Source organism: Patiria miniata, unplaced genomic scaffold (assembly GCF_015706575.1).
Source record: "Patiria miniata isolate m_02_andy unplaced genomic scaffold, ASM1570657v1 HiC_scaffold_14, whole genome shotgun sequence".
Lineage (NCBI taxonomy): Eukaryota > Metazoa > Echinodermata > Asteroidea > Valvatida > Asterinidae > Patiria > Patiria miniata.
In genome coordinates, this window is record NW_024037052.1 from 8156457 (window position 1) to 8176867 (window position 20411).

A 20411-nucleotide genomic window follows, 5' to 3' on the forward strand; every position below is an offset into this window, starting at 1 on the left:
AGAACCTTGCCGATTTGCCAGCTTGTTGGCCTATTCATCAGCTTTTCAACAATACATACATGTAGTTTGTCCACAACCATCCATGTAAAGGTACCTTTAGACTGCGATACATGAGAGCCGTGCGGGTTGGCACTGACAGGCCTTGCTATGGGATTTACTGTACAAAAATGAAACTAGTGGCATCATGTACTACATCTGAGGTTTTTACTGCACTAGCATGACTAGTAAACTGACTGTGTTTTACATGGAATGAGGCATTATGTGCACAGAGAGGAGGGCATGCTGAGGGGGAAGGGATGTAATCATTGACAGTGCATCCACATTGCAACACTTGCACATCCAAACAAAATTGATTACCACTGCATTGCATAACTTGGTCCCATGGTCAATTTGACCTCTCTTGGAAATTACTCATAACTCTGTCAAAAAATAACAGATTTGGATGTTTTACATGTTTGATGTCTCATTTTAAAGTGGAAAGGTGTATCCTAGAGATGAAATTTTTCCCATTTTAATTTTCATTTTTCCAACGAAATTTCCGATTAATTTTTTACAATATTTCCCACGAATTGATTTTTATGCCCCGCGGCGAAGCCGAAGGGGCATCTAAACAGGTTTAGAGGCATTTTTGGGTTAGGTTTATCCGTAGCAGAATGAAGAGAAACACTAAAGGGAATCATTGAAAAAAAATTGGGTTGTAAGAGTTTTCACAGTTTGAGAAAAATGAGTTTTTCCACTGGTGTTCCTTAACTACACGAAAAGAAAGGAAAGTCCACACTAGGTATGTGAAACAAGTCTGGGTGGGTGTGTGTGTGTGTGTCCGGATAAATCTTGTCAGCGCGATAACTTGAGAAATACTTAACATATGAACTTCCAATTTGGTTTGTGGATTGTTCTTGGTAATCCTAAGAAGCCTTTTGCATTTGGGGCCAAAAGGCCAAAGGTCAAGTTCACAGTGGCTAAAACAATAGAAATCTTGTCAGCGCGATAACTTGAGAAATACTTAACATATGAACTTCCAATTTGGTTTGTGGATTGTTCTTGGTAATCCTAAGAAGCCTTTTGCATTTGGGGCCAAAAGGCCAAAGGTCAAGTTCACAGTGGCTAAAACAATAGAAATCTTGTCAGCGCGATAACTTGAAAAATACTTTACATGTGAACTTCAAATTTGGTTTGTGGATTGTTCTTGGCAATCCTAAGAAACCTTTTGCATTTGGGGCCAAAAGGCCAAAGGTCAAGTTCACAGTGGCTAAAACAATAGAAATCTTGTCAGCGCGATAACTTGAGAAATACTTTACATGTGAACTTCAAATTTGGTTTGTGGATTGTTCTTGGCAATCCTAAGAAGCCTATTGCATTTGGGGCCAAAAGGTCAAGGGTCAAGTTCACAGTGGCTAAAACAATAGAAATCTTGTCAGCGCGATAACTTGAGAAATACTTTATTCTGAGATTATTGGGATTAGGGATTAATTCATATAAAACCTACAGAAGACACTAATGCTGTCAGTGAACGTTCCATGTGACCAAGGTACATGTAAGTTGATGTTAAAAGAGTGGTGTTATGTCATGGGAACAGTCACGGTTGCGGGGCATTTGTGTTTGTAAACACACCTGACTTGTTTAAGATATACGTCATACTGCTTGACAGTTCCATCCCTGCGAGATGCTTCTATTAAAGCGGCCGTAGCTTCTGAAATCCCTTTGTTTTGGAGTGACTGCCGGATAAGTGACAGCCCATGAGTTGCTGTAGGGTCGTGAGGCATCCTCAGTGTTCTGCGATTCCTGTGCAATAAAAGAGGAGCAGAAATACAAAGGTTCATCAGTAATGGGTACCATGGCTGAGTAGGCCAATGTGGAACTACCTCGACAGCCCCAGCAGAGTCTTCTTCCAATTTTTGGAGAACTTTCGTTATCATTGAGAACGGTGGAAATGCATAGGCAAAAAATTGACCCCAGTTAAAGATAAACGCGTCAGTTGAGTACGCTTGCGGGTCTGGATGCCAAGAAACATATCTCGTTGTATGGTGGTTGAGGCGTGAAGCGAACATGTCAATGTTTGGGCTTACAGAGAACGTTTTTAGCATTAGTGTGTATGTTTCCACATTGAGTTGCCACTCAGTGTGGTCCTCAAAATGCCTTGATTCCCAATCGGCTGAAATGTTCAATTTTCCTGGAATGAAGATCGCAGTTAGCCAGATATTTCGGTCTTTGCACCATAACCAAAGTTCTCTTGTGACTGAGTTGCACGCTTCTGATTGAGTACCACCCATGTGATTAATATGTGCCATTGCTGTGGTGTTATCTATTTTTAGCAACACATGTATGTCATTAGATGTAGGGAAAAATGCCCTGAGGGCAAAATAAGCAGCTTTTATTTTTAGCGTATTAATATGAGAACGTATCTCATTAATTGATCAGCAGCCTCCAGTGGAGCCTTTGGAGCATGAAGCCCCCCATCCTTCTAATAAGGATGCATCTGAATTAAGCTAATAATCTGGACCTTTGCGAGATATTTGGTTAGCAGTATGTTCTATATTACTGATCCACCATTGTAAGTCCTGTCTAGACAGACTGGATAAGCTTGCTTTTGCTTCAAAATCATTGCCGCATTGTTTTAATGCTTCAATTTTGTCAAGCTCAAGTTGTCGATAGAACATTTGTCCATAGGCCATTGCTGGAAACTGAGACCATACATCCTGTTACATGGGCCATTTCCCTTATGGAGGGATGTTTGTTATTAAACAAAGATTGAAAAGCTTTCTTAAGCCCAGCAGATTTTTCTCTTGTCAATCAAACAGTCATGTTTATTGAATCTATAACAAATCCCAAGAAAACTAGTTTCTGAATTGGTTTAAGTACAGACTTCTCACTATGTACAGTGAACCCAAGATCTGTAAATAATGCAACAGTGTCTCGAACATTCCATACACATTCCTGGAATGAGCTACCTTGCAAATAATTATGAATCATCAATATACATGTATGCAACTGATATGTGCCCTCATTTGCCGTAGCGAGGCATACATTGGCTTAAGTAACTTTGTGAACACTCGTGGTGCCGATGCCAAACCATTTGGTAAGCAAGTATATTGAAGAGTTTTCCTTTCCACTCAAACCTGAGAAAATGTTGATATTTTTTGTCAATAGCCACTGAGTAATATGCATGGCCTAAATCTACAGACGCCATAAAGCAGTTAGGTCTAACAACTTTTAGAACCGTATGAAATGTATCCATTTTAAAGTGGTGGTATTCAACCGATACATTGAGCTGTTTCAGATTCAAAATAATTCTGTGAGATCCGTCTCTCTTTGGCCGGACAAAAATAGTAGATAGAAATTCATCTTTGGAGTGTTGCGCTTCAACAATCACCCCTAGTTCCAGTAACTTCTGGATCTCAGTGTTTATGATGTGTTCTTCTTTTAAAGCTATAGTCCATCATTTGCAGCCATCCGAAAAGTAACTGGCGTAATTACTGTTGAAAAACATACTTGGTTGAAAGATAGTAAGGGAACTAAACTCCCTGTGAAATTAGTCTTTCTGGGAAGCTGTCATTTTTAAGTAATCAACGAAAGAAGGCATTTCCAATGGTGATTCTTAAGAAGCACCGTGGGAAAATTTAAATTAGTAGTTCGTTTTGTTATTCAGCGCAGTGCGCACAAGTATTGGAACGACGCACACGCGCACGCGGTTGTTATAATTCATCGGATCAGTGCGCGACGTCGCGTATAGCTGCAATCCAAAACAAATTCAAAACATGATTCAGTAACTTTTGATTTGAAATTGAGGTCTTAGAATGCTGTTTTTCTCGGAATGTACAGCTGAAGCTTAGCTGAAACTTCATCAGGTTAGTTGCTCAGTATCCTTCATTAGATTTTGAACTCTTTTGTTGCTACAAACGAACAAAATGCACAAATTACAAATGATGGACTGTAGCTTTAAAGAATTAACATGTAAAGGTCAAGGTTTTCTTATTTGCACTGGCATTTCTCTAAATTCGATTGTATATCCGTTTACTAGATCTAGGATCCATTGGTCAGAGGTAAGTTTTACCCAATTAGATGCAAACTCTTTCAGTCTACCTGCTTTAAATGACTGAGCATTGATGATGCTTACCCCGTCTTGTGGGGTTTACAAGGCTACATCTTGGGCAGTGTACACTTGCTTTGCTTGCCCCTTGGTTTTGTCTGCTGGCAGCGACCTGTGCCGTAGTTGTTCCACTTTTTTGGAGTCGTGGAGTATCGAGATGAGTACTGTGATGTCCTCGAATAGCTGTTTCTGGGCTGCTCTCTGTCTCGGTAGCTGTTATAATATTGCTTCCGATATGTTGTCGATGTATCAGGAGTCAATTTCTGTTCCATGCGTTTCGCCGCATTTATGTCACTGACATGCTTGGGCAAGTCATCTCCAAAGAGGAATTTGGTGACGGGAATATGTTCAGCACAAATTTGCCGATATTGAGCGTTGAGGTCCGGCTTGATATATTCTTGCCGTTTTTGAGTTATGTCGCAGTAGGATGTCGCAACAAGAGCAATTGCATCCACACACTTCCGAGTGATATCAGTTGGGTCCCATGTTGTCTTATAAATTTTACCCATCTTAATGTCGACCAAAGTGTCAACAGCTTTGAGCAAGGGGACTAACGATTTCAGTTGAATTCCTTGTGTTTTCTGGAGTTTCAGGTCTTCTCGTTTTGTGGTTGTTCGAATCTTACTCCAAATTTCGGCATTCACCTTGATTCCAGCCATTGCGTCGCAATTTTCTGGATAAGGGTACTGCTTTTCTTTCTCTGAAATTTTTGTGTCAGCCATTTTCGTCTTCAACATGGCGTTCATCATTTCAGCCAATTCGGGTTTCACCCAAGGGCCTGTCTTATCTCCATCGCTGAAATCCTGTACAATGTCCTCTAAGAAGCCCGTGCTTACCGCTTGATCTGATGGTGTAGCAGTCGGATTTTGCTCCTCGGCATTGTCTTCATTTGTTGAAGCCATAAGTTCATTATGAACTTTATCCGGGTCGCCATCTTGCGAAACTGACTGTGCCAATGTTGCCATTGACGGGCACTGGGTTTCACCTGACGGCACTGCCGGCTGAGTTGCTGGTGTAGGTTTCCCAATAGAACTCGACAGTTGCATGAATCCCTCTTGCATTCCTTTGCAAAGCATTTGCATGGACTGCTGTTGCATTGATTGAAATTGTGCAACCATTGTATTAAACAATGCTGCGTCAGAATTAGATGTTGTCTTTGGAATGCCTGTAGAGGGTGTGCCACGTTTAATGCTGGCTGATTTTTCAACCGAAGTTGCCATGTTTGATGCTTTAGCCATGGAGGTAGGTTGCCATTAGTTTGGCGTTTTCGGGGTTGCCCAGGGGCCTTGGCTTGTACCTGTTTAGTGGGAGCATGGCTGTCGGTGACTTTTGTAATTGCCGCTTTACGTTAACGGCCTTGTGCAGTTGCTAATTTTACGCCTTGCTCAGCATTCAAGTTTGTGTCCTTTTCGGCTACTGCTGGAAATGTTTTCTCCGCTGCATTTTCCGTAGTATTCTCAGCTAACTCAGTTGCTAAGTCGAACAGAATACGAATATTCTCGTCAGCCATGGTTAGGCGGTGTAATTGTTTCAATAAGAAATATGTGCATTGGTGCCTGGCACCGAATGACACGTCCGAAGGCTGTGAAGTCAGCGTACGCACTGAAGGCTGCGGTCAGCGCAATCTCACGTGGTCACGTAGTGACGTAATACATGGTGAGGTAGAATTGGATACAACTGATGTGCATGAGCTGATCTGAGTGGATATGGCCTGGCGGTAAGCAGTTCACTGCAATAAATCACAAAACTCTAATAGATAACTAGCCAAAACAAAGGGATTTACCTGACCCTTGAATGATACACATAACAATGTTCACTTACAAAGTTTCTTCCGAAATTATGACCAAATTTCCCTAAGATTTAAACGATTAAACACTTCAAAATGCCCAAAAATTAATCTTAATGTCTTCTTCAAAGTTTACAGTTAACGATTAATAACAATTGAAGCAGAAATCATACCGATTGTGTAGAGTCCGGGGAAGCTTAAATCTTAAGTTCTGAAATTACGTTGTCCAACTTTCACAACGATTGAATACATGTCGCGGCTTGACCTTTGACCTACGCGCAAGCCTGCACAAGTAAACAAAGGGCGCCCCCAATACAAATCACGATGAATGAAATTTGCTGTAACTGGTAAGTCAACGTTACACAACATTTTACTCCCCATTGAATGGGTCCAAGTAGAAACTATTACATGCAAAAAAAAATTTAACTTTTGAGAGACAGCAGATTAGAATTTCTCACTAGCCACTTTGATGTAGAAGCCAAGATAAACTTCTGATTTTTGTTTATAAAGGATGTTCCAAAATGTTAATTCCAAAGGTGTTCGTTGAATGATTAAACCTTTGTGTGTGTAAACAACAAAGTCGCTCTATTCTGCTCCAGTTAGCGCCAGCTGACCCTGCATTTGAGGCTCTCCCAATGCTTATCTGGATTGGGATCAACGATTGTAGACTCATTTCCAACCTAGGACAAGCTGTTGCATGCTAAAATGGAAAATAACAAGAAATGGAAAAAATCAACAATTTGTATCGTCAGAGTAATGTAACGTGTTTTACGGGTTTTAGCCCTCACATATATATAAGTGATTGTAAGGTGGCACCGTGCGAGTTATTGCATCGGTTCACATTTATTCATTTTTATTGAATGTAAACAATTCCACCCCATAATTTGTCTCATAAACAAAAAACATGCCCTCTCTCTCTTAATGGTTACACGGACCTGCAGCCAGCTATGCTAGTGCTATTGAATAAAAGTGGGTTTTCATTATCTTATAAGAACATAGGAATGGAGTGCAACATGTCAATTCCACAATCACTGATATAACTGTATACATTGTACATGTGTAAGTACTGTCAGCAGTGGTGGATCCAAGTTTTTTTTTAAGCCCTTGGCCTTGCAAGAATCTCCATAGCATTTAAGCCAAATCGTTAGGTCTTCAGGCTTCAAATTTTAGTTTTTGAAGGAAAGGCAGAGAAACAGCCTGTTTTGCTAGTCCAAGAATGTCCAATCTTCTGTGAGAATAGCCATTGTCTAATAAATAAAAAATATCAACTTAGGTTATGTTAAAAATGACAATGATGTTTTGAAATGACAATGATGTCTGGCAAAGTTTCTTACATGGATTTTTCTAAATCAATTCACCGCTCTGGCTATATTTCTACAATTGTTAAAAATACATCTGTTTTATTTGTAAACATGCATATTATAGAGCCTCCATTTATTCACATCTGCAACCCTGTAATTTTAAAATTGAAGATGGCACTTTTGTCATTCCAATTTTCTACTAGTCTATCCAAAACAACTGAGGGGAAAAATGTTGCAGCCTGATGTTAATTTTTATCTTCATATATCATCTCAGTGAAGGTCATTCATTGCAAAAATGATGATAAAATGACTGAGAAACATTTCCAATTTTGTTAGGAAATACTCATGATAGGCCCTACTTAGAAAATGTTCTTGACTCTCCATAGACTTTGTACACAGTAGCGAAAGTGGCGTCAGGTTGCAACATTGTTTCCCAACTGTGCAACCTAAGCTCATAACAAAACTACGAAACAATAATAATATTTCAGTATAGAATCTTGTTTGAGGAACCTCAAAAATTGGTCTAGTTTCTGAACTTCGGCCCACAGTGACCACACGCAATCGTCAGGTTCCTGAAATCTGCCGACATGCCGATATACATTCACGAAAACAGTGCATCGAGCAACCAAAAAAATGGTCAACAATATTGGTATATCCTACAATAGTATGGCAAGACATACTCATATATTTATGCTATATCAACTTTAGATTTATTACATGCCACCGCCACTAAAAAATTCGCAAGATTTACAGAAAAGGAAAACGTCTTTTACAAGAGGGGCGACGGCCGACCTATATACATGTACCTGCCTGCAATGTGACAAATAGCGCCTGCAGAATGCGTGCCACAGAGAGCCTTGGTGTCAGTGCGGAAGTGCGCAGACGGTGCTAATTCGAAATTCCTCTATTGAGTCTGTTCCTTAACACCATATCAAAGAATAAGTGCAGCATCAACACTGCATCCTAGGAGGACCAGGCAGGAGACCGAGCCTTATGGACGCAACTGGTGCACAGAGGCACTAACAGCTTTGAGACCAATCACCAAGCTCAGGCAGCCCCTAAGCAACAGTTGAGAAAGGAGAGGGAACGAGAAAAACAGCTTCATGGTCCAACCCTCCCTTTGACCTCAACTTGTGACATTTGCCTGAGACTGTGTGGCTCACAGATCGAACTTTTGAGTCATCGATGGAGTCACGTTAGGCATCTTCTAACTCAACCTTGACAACTTTGTTTTTCTTGTGGAGAACATCTTCCTCGACCTCGAGGAATCCCCTATATATACTTCTGCACTGGATTCAACTGCCTAAAGCTAGCTTCACGCTAGACCTGATTTCAAGTCTGAGAATGTGGTTATTTTGTCTGCATCAGCTGTACAAAGTTGGCTGCACAATATTTCCCGGAACTTCACTTGCCTCTATTTGCTATCACAACGTATCTGCAAGCTAAGCCACATTTTAGGCCAAAAAACCCCATGATCACAGACTTGAAACCTTGCAAGTCTAGCTTCACGTGTGCGCATTACGGTTGTGCATGATCGTACCTATTGATCTCCATGACATGTACACATAATGGAGAATAGTGAGCATATTTATGGGGAGCGAAGTTGCTGCACAGCTGCTCACAGCCTGAATCAATGAAGCTAGCTTGTGTGTGTGCATACATGTGCGTGCGGAAAAGCACATGCATTACCTTTCTCAAGCTTAAGGCTGGAATAATGTAGACTCCTCAGAAAATAGGAGACTTCCTGAATAGAAATACCTTCTGGAGTATCCACCTGAGTGGCCTGTCATCGTGCAATTGTAAGCTTGTCAGTTTCCATGCATTCTGTGTTCTTTGCAATTGTGACTTCAGCATCAGGCATGCAGGCAGGTACTTCATAGCCAAGCATATACAGCGCATCCCAAAATACCCGCAACATACATGTATTTTGTGAGGCTCTAGTGACCCACCAACCGACTGACCGACCACCAAGTGACATGTAGAAACTCCTGTCAGAGCATGGAATATCTAAAATATGGCTTCAGGAAGCCTAGGTAGCCCCTGACCTGAAATGCTCGGTGATGCTATTATTTTTTGGAATTTAATGTTGACGACTCTGCCAATATATTCACAACCTTTGGGATGTGCTGTGGTCCTTTTAACATAAATGTATTTCTGGCAGAATCCTTTAGAGGTTTTGTTGCAATAATACTGGCACCTTAAAATCACATGCAATTCACAGTCTGATATGCCAGTTTCAGACTTACGCATATTGCAATCCCAGTACACACACATTTTAAGCAATGTTTTGAAAGGAAAACTGAGTGACTGGATGACGTCTAATGCCTCGTTAAGTTCCATTTTTGAGGACCAAATTTTTCCCTCGAAATTCATTTGTGCAGTTATTACTTGGAAACTGTAAGTTGTTAAGGTATACTACGAGTAACATATATTTTACCTTTAAACTATCTTTGCAGATATTACCATCAGTAAGAGTCAGTATGCAATTCCAAATTACAACTTAAGTTTTCAGTATTCTTTAATGTATCGTCAGTTTATAAAGTTATACGGAGGTTCCTTACCTTGTTCCTACTCGAACTTGTGGTTATTTGAAAGAAAAAAAACCAACACAATTGTCATTTTTGTTTAAAGGTACAAATACAGAAAGGAACAGAGCATTTAACGAACACTAAACAAGTAGTACAATGGCAAACATTCTTTTTTGTGAGTCAGTTTCATGCAACATTTGGTATACCCTCTGACAGACAATGTAAGTAATTTTCAGATTGACAGTTGATTATTTCTTAGTATGTCATGTATTTGACTGATCAAATGACTGTTTTCTGGTTTATGACAGCTACAATGCCATCAAAGCCTACATGGGAGATGGGAGACAAGAACCTCTAGGACCAAGCTCTCATATGCTAGCAGCTGCACAGTCAGGTAAGTGTCTCCATGTCTATGATAGCTCTGCAAATAAAGAGTTAGACCCTGACAGGATTTTTCTGTGACCACAGAATTTTGCTTGGAGAGCTTAGTGTAAAAATGTACAGTTGAATCTCAGTCAACCTACCAAGTCACACGCATTCGGCGTGGGTCACATGCCTCGGACATAACTAACACACACACACACCGGACAATTGGAACTCACACGCCTAACGCTAGATTGTTCTACAAATTTATTTTTAGGTTGTTTTCGGGACAATAATACGGATCATTGTTTCCTGTTGGGGCTAAGCATTTTTGCGACTTCAGTTCTACTTGAAGATCATAATTATATCACCACGCAGCGTGGTGGAGACACCCTCATCCCCAGGGCCATTCAGTGACCTTGTTACAAAATTATGTTCAGTGCTGCGTTCCTGCAGTAAACTTACTGGTGTGTACAGTACAGGTGCATCAAGCGTGTGCGAACAAGAAGTTTTGCAATAATTCATGCTGACATTATTTACAAGCTGATTACCCAATCATAATCTGGTAGAGCGTATTTGTGTTGAGGTTGAAAATGTGGGGAGAAATGTACATGGGGGACTTATTTGAGAAGACATGCAGTTATTGAAAGCAAAAGATACAAAATAAGAAAGCAATAGCCTTATTATTAGGCTATTATATTAATATCAGTCATTCAAATTCAGTTCAATTCAAGGCTTTGCTGAGAAGTGTGAATATCTGGGAAGATTGGTGTTGGAAGAGTGACAGGTGTTAAAATGAAATCTCAAGAAATGAACTATATTTAAAGCAGCCTCCCCATTGAAACAAACTGGAACCACATGAAAATAATAATAATGGGCCACAGCAGCTATGCGGTAAATTTTTCCATTGGTCTGTGAAATTGGCATTTTTTTTAGGCAGTCGCATGAAAATGTAGTTGAAATATAACTGTAGTAGGTGCTACACAGGCAAAGGCTGACTGTACAGTTTTGACAATAAATGCAATAAAATGTGAAGGTTCAATTCACTGGGTATTGGCTAAGATGTGTAATTTGCTATTAAAAGGTTCAATGTTACCATAAAATAACAAATTCTGAATCATGGAGAAAAGCCATAATTAAGTTACAGTATTGGAGTCCTCAACAAATGTAAACTTGAATTGTTTGCAACTTAGTGAAACCTGCGAGGAAAAAGTTTATTCAAGTTTTATTTGAGTTGGTTCAGCCATAAAACAAGGCCAAACAGCTTTACTGACGTTCATAGTGGTTGTTGTCGGTTTCTTTCAACGGTTTGGTGAACACTATTTAACAACAGGCAAGTAGAACACGTGAACGGAACCCCTACGTTCAAGCCGCTGACCATGCACAGCCTTGACTTGAGGAAAAGCCAACACAGAGGACGGCCAGGCAATCAATGTGAAAGCGTACATGACGGCCATTCCTGTTGTAAGAAAATGTACGTGTAGTTACGAAAAATCGACGAAACAGATCGCCTGTCCGGACATGAAAATCAGGACGACCCGAAGTGTCCGAACCAGCGGAAGACACCCTCCACATTTTTCTACGGACGTGGAGCAATTTTGGCATTGCGGGAGCCAGCAGTCTCGGATCCGTTAGGGAGCAAACATTTCTCGGAAGCCGAGTAAAACTTCCTCTTATAGATGTCCTCTAACGTGGAGAGGCCCCTAACATGATGTACCTTGATTTTTTGCCTCTAGTGCCTTGCTGTAGAGCAAAATATTCACCTCAAATTTCACAGGCAAGTGAAATCTCATCAAGCTGTAAAGTTTACAGAAACTGTTTATTATTGCATTTTTCCAAAATCAGAAAGTCGCTGACACTTTTTTGTAGTTCAGTCACTTCATTTCAAGGATTCTTCTGTGAGAAAAAAATCCACCCTAAATACTTTGATTTTATAGAATAACAGGACAGAGTATTAAACATGAGTTACCTTGGAATTGCTCTTATTGTTTTCTCTGGTCATTTTCATAGGTATCCTGACATTGTTGATAACCAATCCATTATGGGTTACCAAGACACGTCTTTGCCTTCAGTATGAAGGTATAAGTAAAGATGTACGCTCAGCACAAAGTACCAAATACAACGGCATGTTGGATGCACTGTGGAAGATATGCAGACATGAAGGTGTTGGCGGACTGTACAAGGTAAATAAAAAATAAATAATTGCTCTTTTTCTTTCTTTTGTTTGTTTGTTTGTTTGTCGGGGTGTTTGATTGTTTGTTTGTTCTGGGTTTTTTTTTTGCTTTTTGCATTTTCCGTGTTTTTTTTATGTGGCATTTTTTCTGCATTCCAAGAATTTATTCAAAGGTGAATGGAATTTTTATTTTTTGTTTTTATAGGGTATTTGTACTGGATTTGTACTCACTTTGTATATGGGTCGTACAGTGTAAATGTGCTGTCAGTGCTCTTCAACAAATGTAATATTTTTTTTCCCCGCTTAAAAGCCTTTGTTGGCTGTTTCGGCAAACATGCCGAAACAGTCTTTGTTTTTGTTAAGTTTTTGTTTTGCTTTTCCACCTAAAAGCTGAAAAAGCCGCATTGTTTTTGTTCTAATTTTTGTTCTCTCTTTCTCCTGTTTTTACCGTTTGGTTCGACCCCAAATCCCATAAACTTTGTACACGTTTATTAACCGCGGCATTTTGAACCTAAAACCAACCTGTATTCTAATGAAACCTAACTAAAGACCCCATACTGAATTTGTGTCCCAAAGAGTGACGTCCTGATTACATAATCATGGGTCACGTGACGTCATCTTAAATGTGCAAACTTTAAGACCTTATATCTAAAGAACTGTAAGTCCGATTGGGTGGAAACGTGGTACATGTATGTACCGTCGGTAGACCGGGATGTGTTATAGGTAAAATTCAAAGTGACATCATTATGATGTATTACATTACAAGCAATTAAAGATTTCTAGATTTAACCTTTAAAAATCAATTTATATCAACCGTGAGCAGTGGCAGCGCTACGGTGGGGGGGGGGGGGGGAATTTTCTCCCCACCCCCAAGTTTTTTCCTTGCCCCCCAGTTTTACCCTTCAGTTTTCTCCCGTAGCGCTGCCACTGCTCACAGTTCAATTATGAAACAACATCAGAACAATTCAAAACCCGGGTCAAAACATATCTGTTCAATTTGTATAATTGTTGATTTCATGAGAGCGCATAGGGACCTCATGGTGATATGCGCTATATAAGAATGGTTTTTATTATTATTATTATTATTATTATTATTAACACTTTATCAACAAATAGATTACTTATGTTTATTTTCTACGCTGTTAAGATTCATAAAATATGGACACATTTTGGGCCAATGAAAGCATTATAAACATCAGTACTTTAAACAAAACACGCCATACATGCATTTATACAGCCGTAGACAGTGTGCAGCCAATGTTCGTACATTTGTTATACATTTGTTATACACCATTGTGCGGTTTAATACATTTCTCATTCATAAAAACGACTACACTTCTAAGTTGCTCTAGTGACTTATTTCTGTACCATTGACAATGGGCCTTGCGCGTGCATACACAGGCTTAAGGTTTTATTTTGTCTGCCCCCCAAAAAATATTTCTTTGCCCCCAATTGTCCCCTCCCCCCAAAGAAAAAAAAACCTTTAGAGTCTAGCGCTGCCACTGACCATGAGAGACCTGAACTTGACGTTTGTGGGAATTGATAGAATAATCCAGGATCTTCATTTTATCTCGTGCATGCAAAATCACGTGACCCTTCCTTCCGGTCTAAACGGATAGTGCCTTATAATTTGAAAGTGGAAAAAACATGTGAACTATTAAAGATGAGACTTTTTTTGATACACAAGGGTCGGTTGGATCGTCATAAAACTTGGTGGGAGTATGATAATGTTATTAGTATTCAAAATCCGAAGTGACATCATAATGATGTCATAGGTCGATTTCTTTACGATTTTTAATGCTTTTTCAAATATATTTCTTAAATATATGCAGCGGGCATGATTAGTCAATGTGCACATGCCGACACAATTGATTTGTACCAGTTACACTTTATTTATGTTTTGCTTTAACAGAGATGAAACTTCCGATTTAAATCGGAAAATTTCTGATTTTTAACAATTTTTCCACAATATGTGATTTTATTTAAATTATAATTTTGAAGAAAAGTCAATAAAAAAGTCGATCCAAAGGGCACGTAAAAATCATCGCGAGCGTAGTTTTAATCTCTTTCACCAGTCGTTAATGGAGTGTTTCTACCGTGGAAACACCTAGGCCAACTCTGACTGGGGTCTTTTCCGGCTGGATAAAAGGTTAAACATTGACCTGTGACTTGGAAACATCACCGTGTCACACAGACAGTGTGTGGTGCGTGCGTCACAGCTAGCATATGCAATGGTACCACATTACCGCACCGCCGGTTAGCACATGGCTGACCGGGTGCGAGTAGCCACAATAGATAAAATCCAACTTGTGTGATTTTCGGAGGTTTTAGATTTAGTTGTACAAAATGCAATGCTTTAAAAATGATGATAGTTATCTTGAGGATGGCGAAGAGAGCATAAGTGATACATTTCATTGGCAGTTGTTGGAAGAAAAGACGATAATGCCTGATTTTTCCCACGCACATTAGTGGATTTTCGTTGAATCATGGAGGAAGAAGCGTGGACATGATTGAATGGTGTCATGAATGGTGTCCTTGTCTTTTGGACTTTTTCCTCAACTTTCTCAAGTAAGAAATGAACTTCTTTGAAGATGTCGTTGCTTTAACTGTAATTTAAGCTTTTTGAAAACACTGCAGATTTTTCTCATTATGAAATTTATAGGAGGCGGTGTCCGGAAATTTGGCATGAAGTGTATTGTACATTTATATGTGTACATGTACATCAGGCAGGCAACTTTTCCTTGGATCCGCTGATTTCCTCGTTTTTTACTTCCCATGAATGCCATTACAAATTGAAAAACACTGTACAAAGTCTTGAGTGGTTTGGGAGTGGACTTGGGGAGACTTGACTTGACAAGACTTGACTTGACTTGACTTGACTTGACTTGTAGACTTGTCTTGGAGACTTGATGTGGGACTTGACTTGACTCGACTTGACTTGACTTGACTAGACTTGACTTGACTAGTAGGAAGTAGTATACTGGAGAGGGATTTGTTGACTTGATGCTGAAGGGAAGTTGAATTTTTTTTATTTATCATTTTATTTTACCAGGGTAGCCCCATCAGTTATCTAAGAACTGTTTTCCCTGGGGGCTCTGGTACTCTCAATGTCCATGGTTCTCTCAATGCTTAAACAATGAGAATGAAGATCACTTGACAAAAGGGGTCCAAAAGGATATATCTACCCCTTTTTAAGCTGCCAGTTGACGAATACACGTGGCTATGCCAAAGCTCTCAACTGTCCAGTTACAAAGTACTCCATAGACTTTCTGTGTTTTTTGTGCCTAGAGCAGGACAGAGGATGAATGTATGAGTATGGCAGGTTCAATATGAGGAAACAAAGACAGTTAAACAGAGGAGCTGGGTGCTACCAGCAACCTGTCTCTGTTGCAGTTCAGTGGTCAAAGCAATATAAACATTAACTTCATAAAATAATAAGTAAATAGATCTTTAAATAATCAAAAGTGAAAGTCCCTTTAAAGAATAGACTGTGTGTAACGTCATTGTCACCAGTGCTGGTCAATGCCCACCGCTGTTTCAGGGCGACATTAGGTTTGTGCGCATGTCCGTGCTTTAGCTCGTATAAAACGCCCTCTTGAGACCAAATTGTATCCAGTCTCGTTTTGCCTAAAAACAGCTCACCGGAGGACGTCTTTTCAATCACCTTTTTATATTACAAATAAATTTTTGATATTCGAGATATAACAATAAATCGACAGAAAAAGGGCTTTACTTTTTTATTAGATAGAACTGGGAACTTTTTGGCAATACACTTGATGAGAAAACACCTCCGAAAAATTACCGTTGATTGCGATGTTAATAAATGTCTCAATCGGAACGAAAATAATGGTTGCATTTCGTGGGATTTTTCATCATCCTGGAAAGTTCATTCTGAATCAAGTAAATTACCATTGGAAAGACTAAATAATGGAGAATATCGCTGTGGAGGACTTTTTGAGAGCAAACCCTGATTGAGCCAAGTACATAGCTGTTAAATACATACACTAAATGTAAACAAACGGTGCCATTATGTGCACAAATCCACAAGTAGGCACTACGCGTATAACGTACCGTCCCTAGGCCCTGTGAAATGTATACATGCGGGGCATGCATGGGCACCCGGGCCAAACACGCGTCGGCGTGGTACGTTGTTTGAATTGTGAACCCCGGTACTGTGTTATATTGTGTAGTTGAGTGCAAAAACCACGCTCTGTGTTCAGTAGGCGAGTTTAGCAGGCAAGTTTAGGGGTTTGCTCTTTTGAAATCACCGTTAATACAAAATTTATGGCAGTCTTTATGCTAGCTGAACTTACTTGATTGCAGAAAAAAACCTTTTTGTTTACCCTTTTTTCGCTGGTTGCTGGCTTTCGTTCAGTGGAAAAGGCCTTCGTTTTTTTTGTATTTCGCAAAAATAACGACATCGCATTAAGCATATTCGATGTAGATACTAAAGATATATGCATGTATATTTCTCATAAACTTTATTTACCTTTCTGTAATAATTGACATAATTTCCAGTGCCTTGAGTACCTAATTGTTGGTAGATGCGTGCGCTATATAAGACTCCATTATTATTATTATTATTACATGTATATGTTTAACTTACTTTGGGACAGTTCTTATGGCTTCAATAAATATTTTGTGCATCATGAGCAGTTTTCTGGAAGGCCGTCCTCAGCGATTTGTTTTTTATGAACGAGCTTATGAATATTCATTTTACGGCACAGCCCAGAAAAACTGGCGCATGCGCTTAAACATAATGTCGTGCTGTGAGCCTCTGGAACACCGGTGTGCCCTCTACCACTAGTGTGCATACATAGGAGGTAGGTAGGTCTTACCTAGAAGTGAGTAAGGTACTCCAAGGACATTATACAAGGACCAATGCCTCAGGCATGACAAGGTTACACCTGTTGCATCATAACACTTAAAACAATTCAGTGAATAGGAATGACTAATAATAAGAAAGTAAAATTGATCAGGATGAAAAATACCAACATCCTGAATAATCAAATTAATTTAAAAAAAAGGAATTGAAGATTGAAAACTTGGATAAATAAAGGAACTAGCTACTGGAATAAACATAGCTTAGATAAAAGGCTATAATAGATATATCAAGTAAAACTTTTATTAAGGAAATTATTCCTCTTTTCACTTTAGTCAAAAGTAACTGGTAATGATTATAAGATGCTGATTGTCTTTTGGAATATGACAAAAAGTTATCTAGATAATATAATAATAATTTGGGAGGCTAATCATCCTTACTCGCCGCTGGTATGCTGAATTGCGAAGGACGCGGCTACAACGTGGTCAGACCGCTGGCACGTAAAGGTGCCTATGGCTGCCGGCCACATCGACCCATATATGACCACGGAGCACAGCCTGAGATCGAAAGTGTTTGATTTTTCTTCATGGATACATGAATACATGGATGATTTTAATAATAACCATGATTTTTGTACATGTAGTCCTACAAACTCTAATTCTACCTCGCTATCCCTAGCACCTCGTCCTTACGTGAGATTGCACCTGTCACCGGTATGTTTCTTCACAGTTGAGAGAACCCATTGTTAAACAAATGGTTTCCCCACTATATAACCACACCTGAGGCCCATAATCCTCAGTGCATTTTTTGTGACCGGTTGTTTCAGTTGCACGTAACACGTACACACGACTTTACCATGGACGACGAAAACGTCGACATCTTAGAACTTCTTGCAGTGCAGTCGGACAGTGATCCACCACCGCAAGCTACTCAACCAGACCCGGAGCCGACACCATCGGGCTCCAGGACTGCGGCGATGGCAACACCTAAACCTCTCGCCACACCCAAATCTCGTGGCAAGATAGGCAAGGAATGTTCCAATGCCGTCACACGAGAAGAATTTTCTGCACTTCAAAACCAGCTTCCAGCAATGGCTGACGCCCTGGATAACATCCAAACGGCTGTCCTCACTTCTCTCTCTGATCGTCCTGTAAAGAAACAAAAGGAAGAAGAAAGCAGCTCTTCCGGGTAAGTGAATTACTACAGCAAGGGGAAGGAGAAGACGCTACTGGAGAGGTCTTACAACCCTTCAAACAGCTGTACGCCAACCAGGATGCCGACACTGCCGTGGGCAAAAAACTGGCCTCAATTGTCGGCACAATGCTGCGACACAAGGCCGCCGACGAAAAGATTGGCATGAAACTTACGGACAACAAACGTCCTGCAAACATTCCACAATTAGAATGCACACGAGTAAACCCTGAAATATGGGCGTCACTCAAGTCCAAAACTCGATCAACGGATATCAAGTTCCAAAAGGTACAGCAGGCTCTTCTTAAGGCCACAGTGCCCATAGTCTCCTGCATCAAATCTCAAATGAGTACATGTACCAAAGATGCCGATGCCAAAGCAGGCATCACACAGCTACTAGACGCGGTAGCCATTATTGGCTACGCAAATTATGAGTTAAATCTCCGACTCAGAGAACTCATAAAACCAGACCTCAACCAACAATTTGGGAGCCTCTGCTCGGCACAAGTGCCAGTCACAAAGTTGCTTTTTGGGGAAAACTTGCCCCAACAGTGCAAATATATCCAAGAGACTAGCAAACTTGGCCACAAAGTCAGTTATCGTTTTGGCTCAGGGCACAACCCGGGGCAAAAGGACGTCAAATTTTGAGGGCGCAACGAGAGACGGCAACATTACCAGGGGAAAGGTTTAAACTACCAACGCCCCAACTGGCACAAGGGCAAATACCAGAAACAGAAGTCAGTTTCCACTCTGTCCAAGCGAGTGACATAAACCCAATGGTAAACGTTCACAAATGTGATATTGCTTTTAAAACGGCAGGTAGACTCGCACACTTTGTCGCCAAATGGCGAGAGCTCACTAATGATATCTGGATTCTCAACACGATCCAAATTTATCATATCTAATTCGAGAAATGGCCTTTTCAAACATGCATCCCTCGGGAAATTCAATATTCAGAATCTGAGGCAGCCATTATTTCACTCGAAATTGAGAAAATGCTCCAAAAGGGAGCCATTGTTGAGACATGCCACAGTGATGGCGATTTAATTTCCAACATTTTTCTCAGACCCACAAAGGACGGGTCATTCCGGCCCATAATTAATCTTAGAGGGCTGAATGCATTTGTACAATATACGCATTTCAATATGGAAACCATTCAACCAGCATTGCAGCTAATCCGTCCTAAATGCTTCATGGCATCAATTGACTTAAAGGGCGCATACTTTTCAGTGCCTACAGCCATAGAACTCAGAAAATTCCTGCGCTTTGTCTGGCGTACAACAGTGTACGAGTTTACATGCCTACCTTTCGGGCTCTCATGCCCTCCACGTGTATTTACCAAGGTAATGAAACCTTTAACTGCGTCTCATGGGGCACGAGTCTTGTGATTACATAGACGACTCGTTACTACTGGTAATTGGTACAAATTTGAAAGAATGCTTAGACAATGTTCAAGCAAGAATAATGCTCACTGAAGCACTTGGTTTCACAGTCAATACCGATAAATCTGTAACCACACCCTCCCATGAGATCACATTTCTCGGGTTTGTGTTGCATTCGGTTCACATGACAATTTCTATACTGCCTTCTAAGGCTAGCCATGTAATTGACATGATAACTAAAGTACTTGCAGCAAGCCGCCCACAAATCCGGGAGCTTGCGCAGGTGATTGGTCTTTTAGTTTCTTGTGAAATAGCAGTCCCATACGGCACTCTATTCAGAAGAGTCTTAGAAAATGATAAGAATGGAGCCCTAGCCAAAAATTGTGGCCATTTTGATTCCATAATGGCCTTGTCAAATCTTGCTAAGTCAGATTTAGCCTGGTGGAAAACCAACATACCACTTGCATTGGCTCGAATACATCGTCAGTTGCTCAGGTTCATGATTGAAACCGATGCCTCAAATGAGGGCTGGGGAGCTAACCTTAATGGACAAGCAATTGGGGGCGATGGTCCTGTGATGAGGCCAAACATCACATGAACTATTTGGAATTGAAGGCATGTTATCTTGCCCTTGAGGCATTTTTTCTCGAGTGAAAGAAACACTCACATTCATGTGAAATCCGATAACACTACGATAGTGGCATACATACAACATTTTGGTGGGTCACAATCCCAATCACTAACAAGATGTTGACTAGACAGATCTGGCAATGGTGCA

General features: G+C 40.3%; 1 protein-coding gene across 4 annotated transcripts in view; it reads left to right on the forward strand.

The window, feature by feature from the left end:
* LOC119722004 (mitochondrial folate transporter/carrier-like) overlaps positions 1-20411 on the forward strand; it is a 48157-nt gene that overhangs the window by 25337 nt on the left and 2409 nt on the right. For 3 of the 4 annotated variants that reach the window (XR_005270365.1, XR_005270366.1, XM_038191980.1), the window contains exons 4-5: positions 10011-10096; positions 12076-12248. Coding sequence is in view for 2 of the 4 variants with exons in the window: in XM_038191980.1 (XP_038047908.1) it covers positions 10011-10096; positions 12076-12248 (259 nt within the window). In the remaining 2 variants the exon portion in view is untranslated. Of the gene's footprint in view, positions 1-10010; positions 10097-12075; positions 12249-17886; positions 18353-20411 lie in introns of those variants that run through there. The other variant, XM_038191977.1, reaches the window with a different exon arrangement.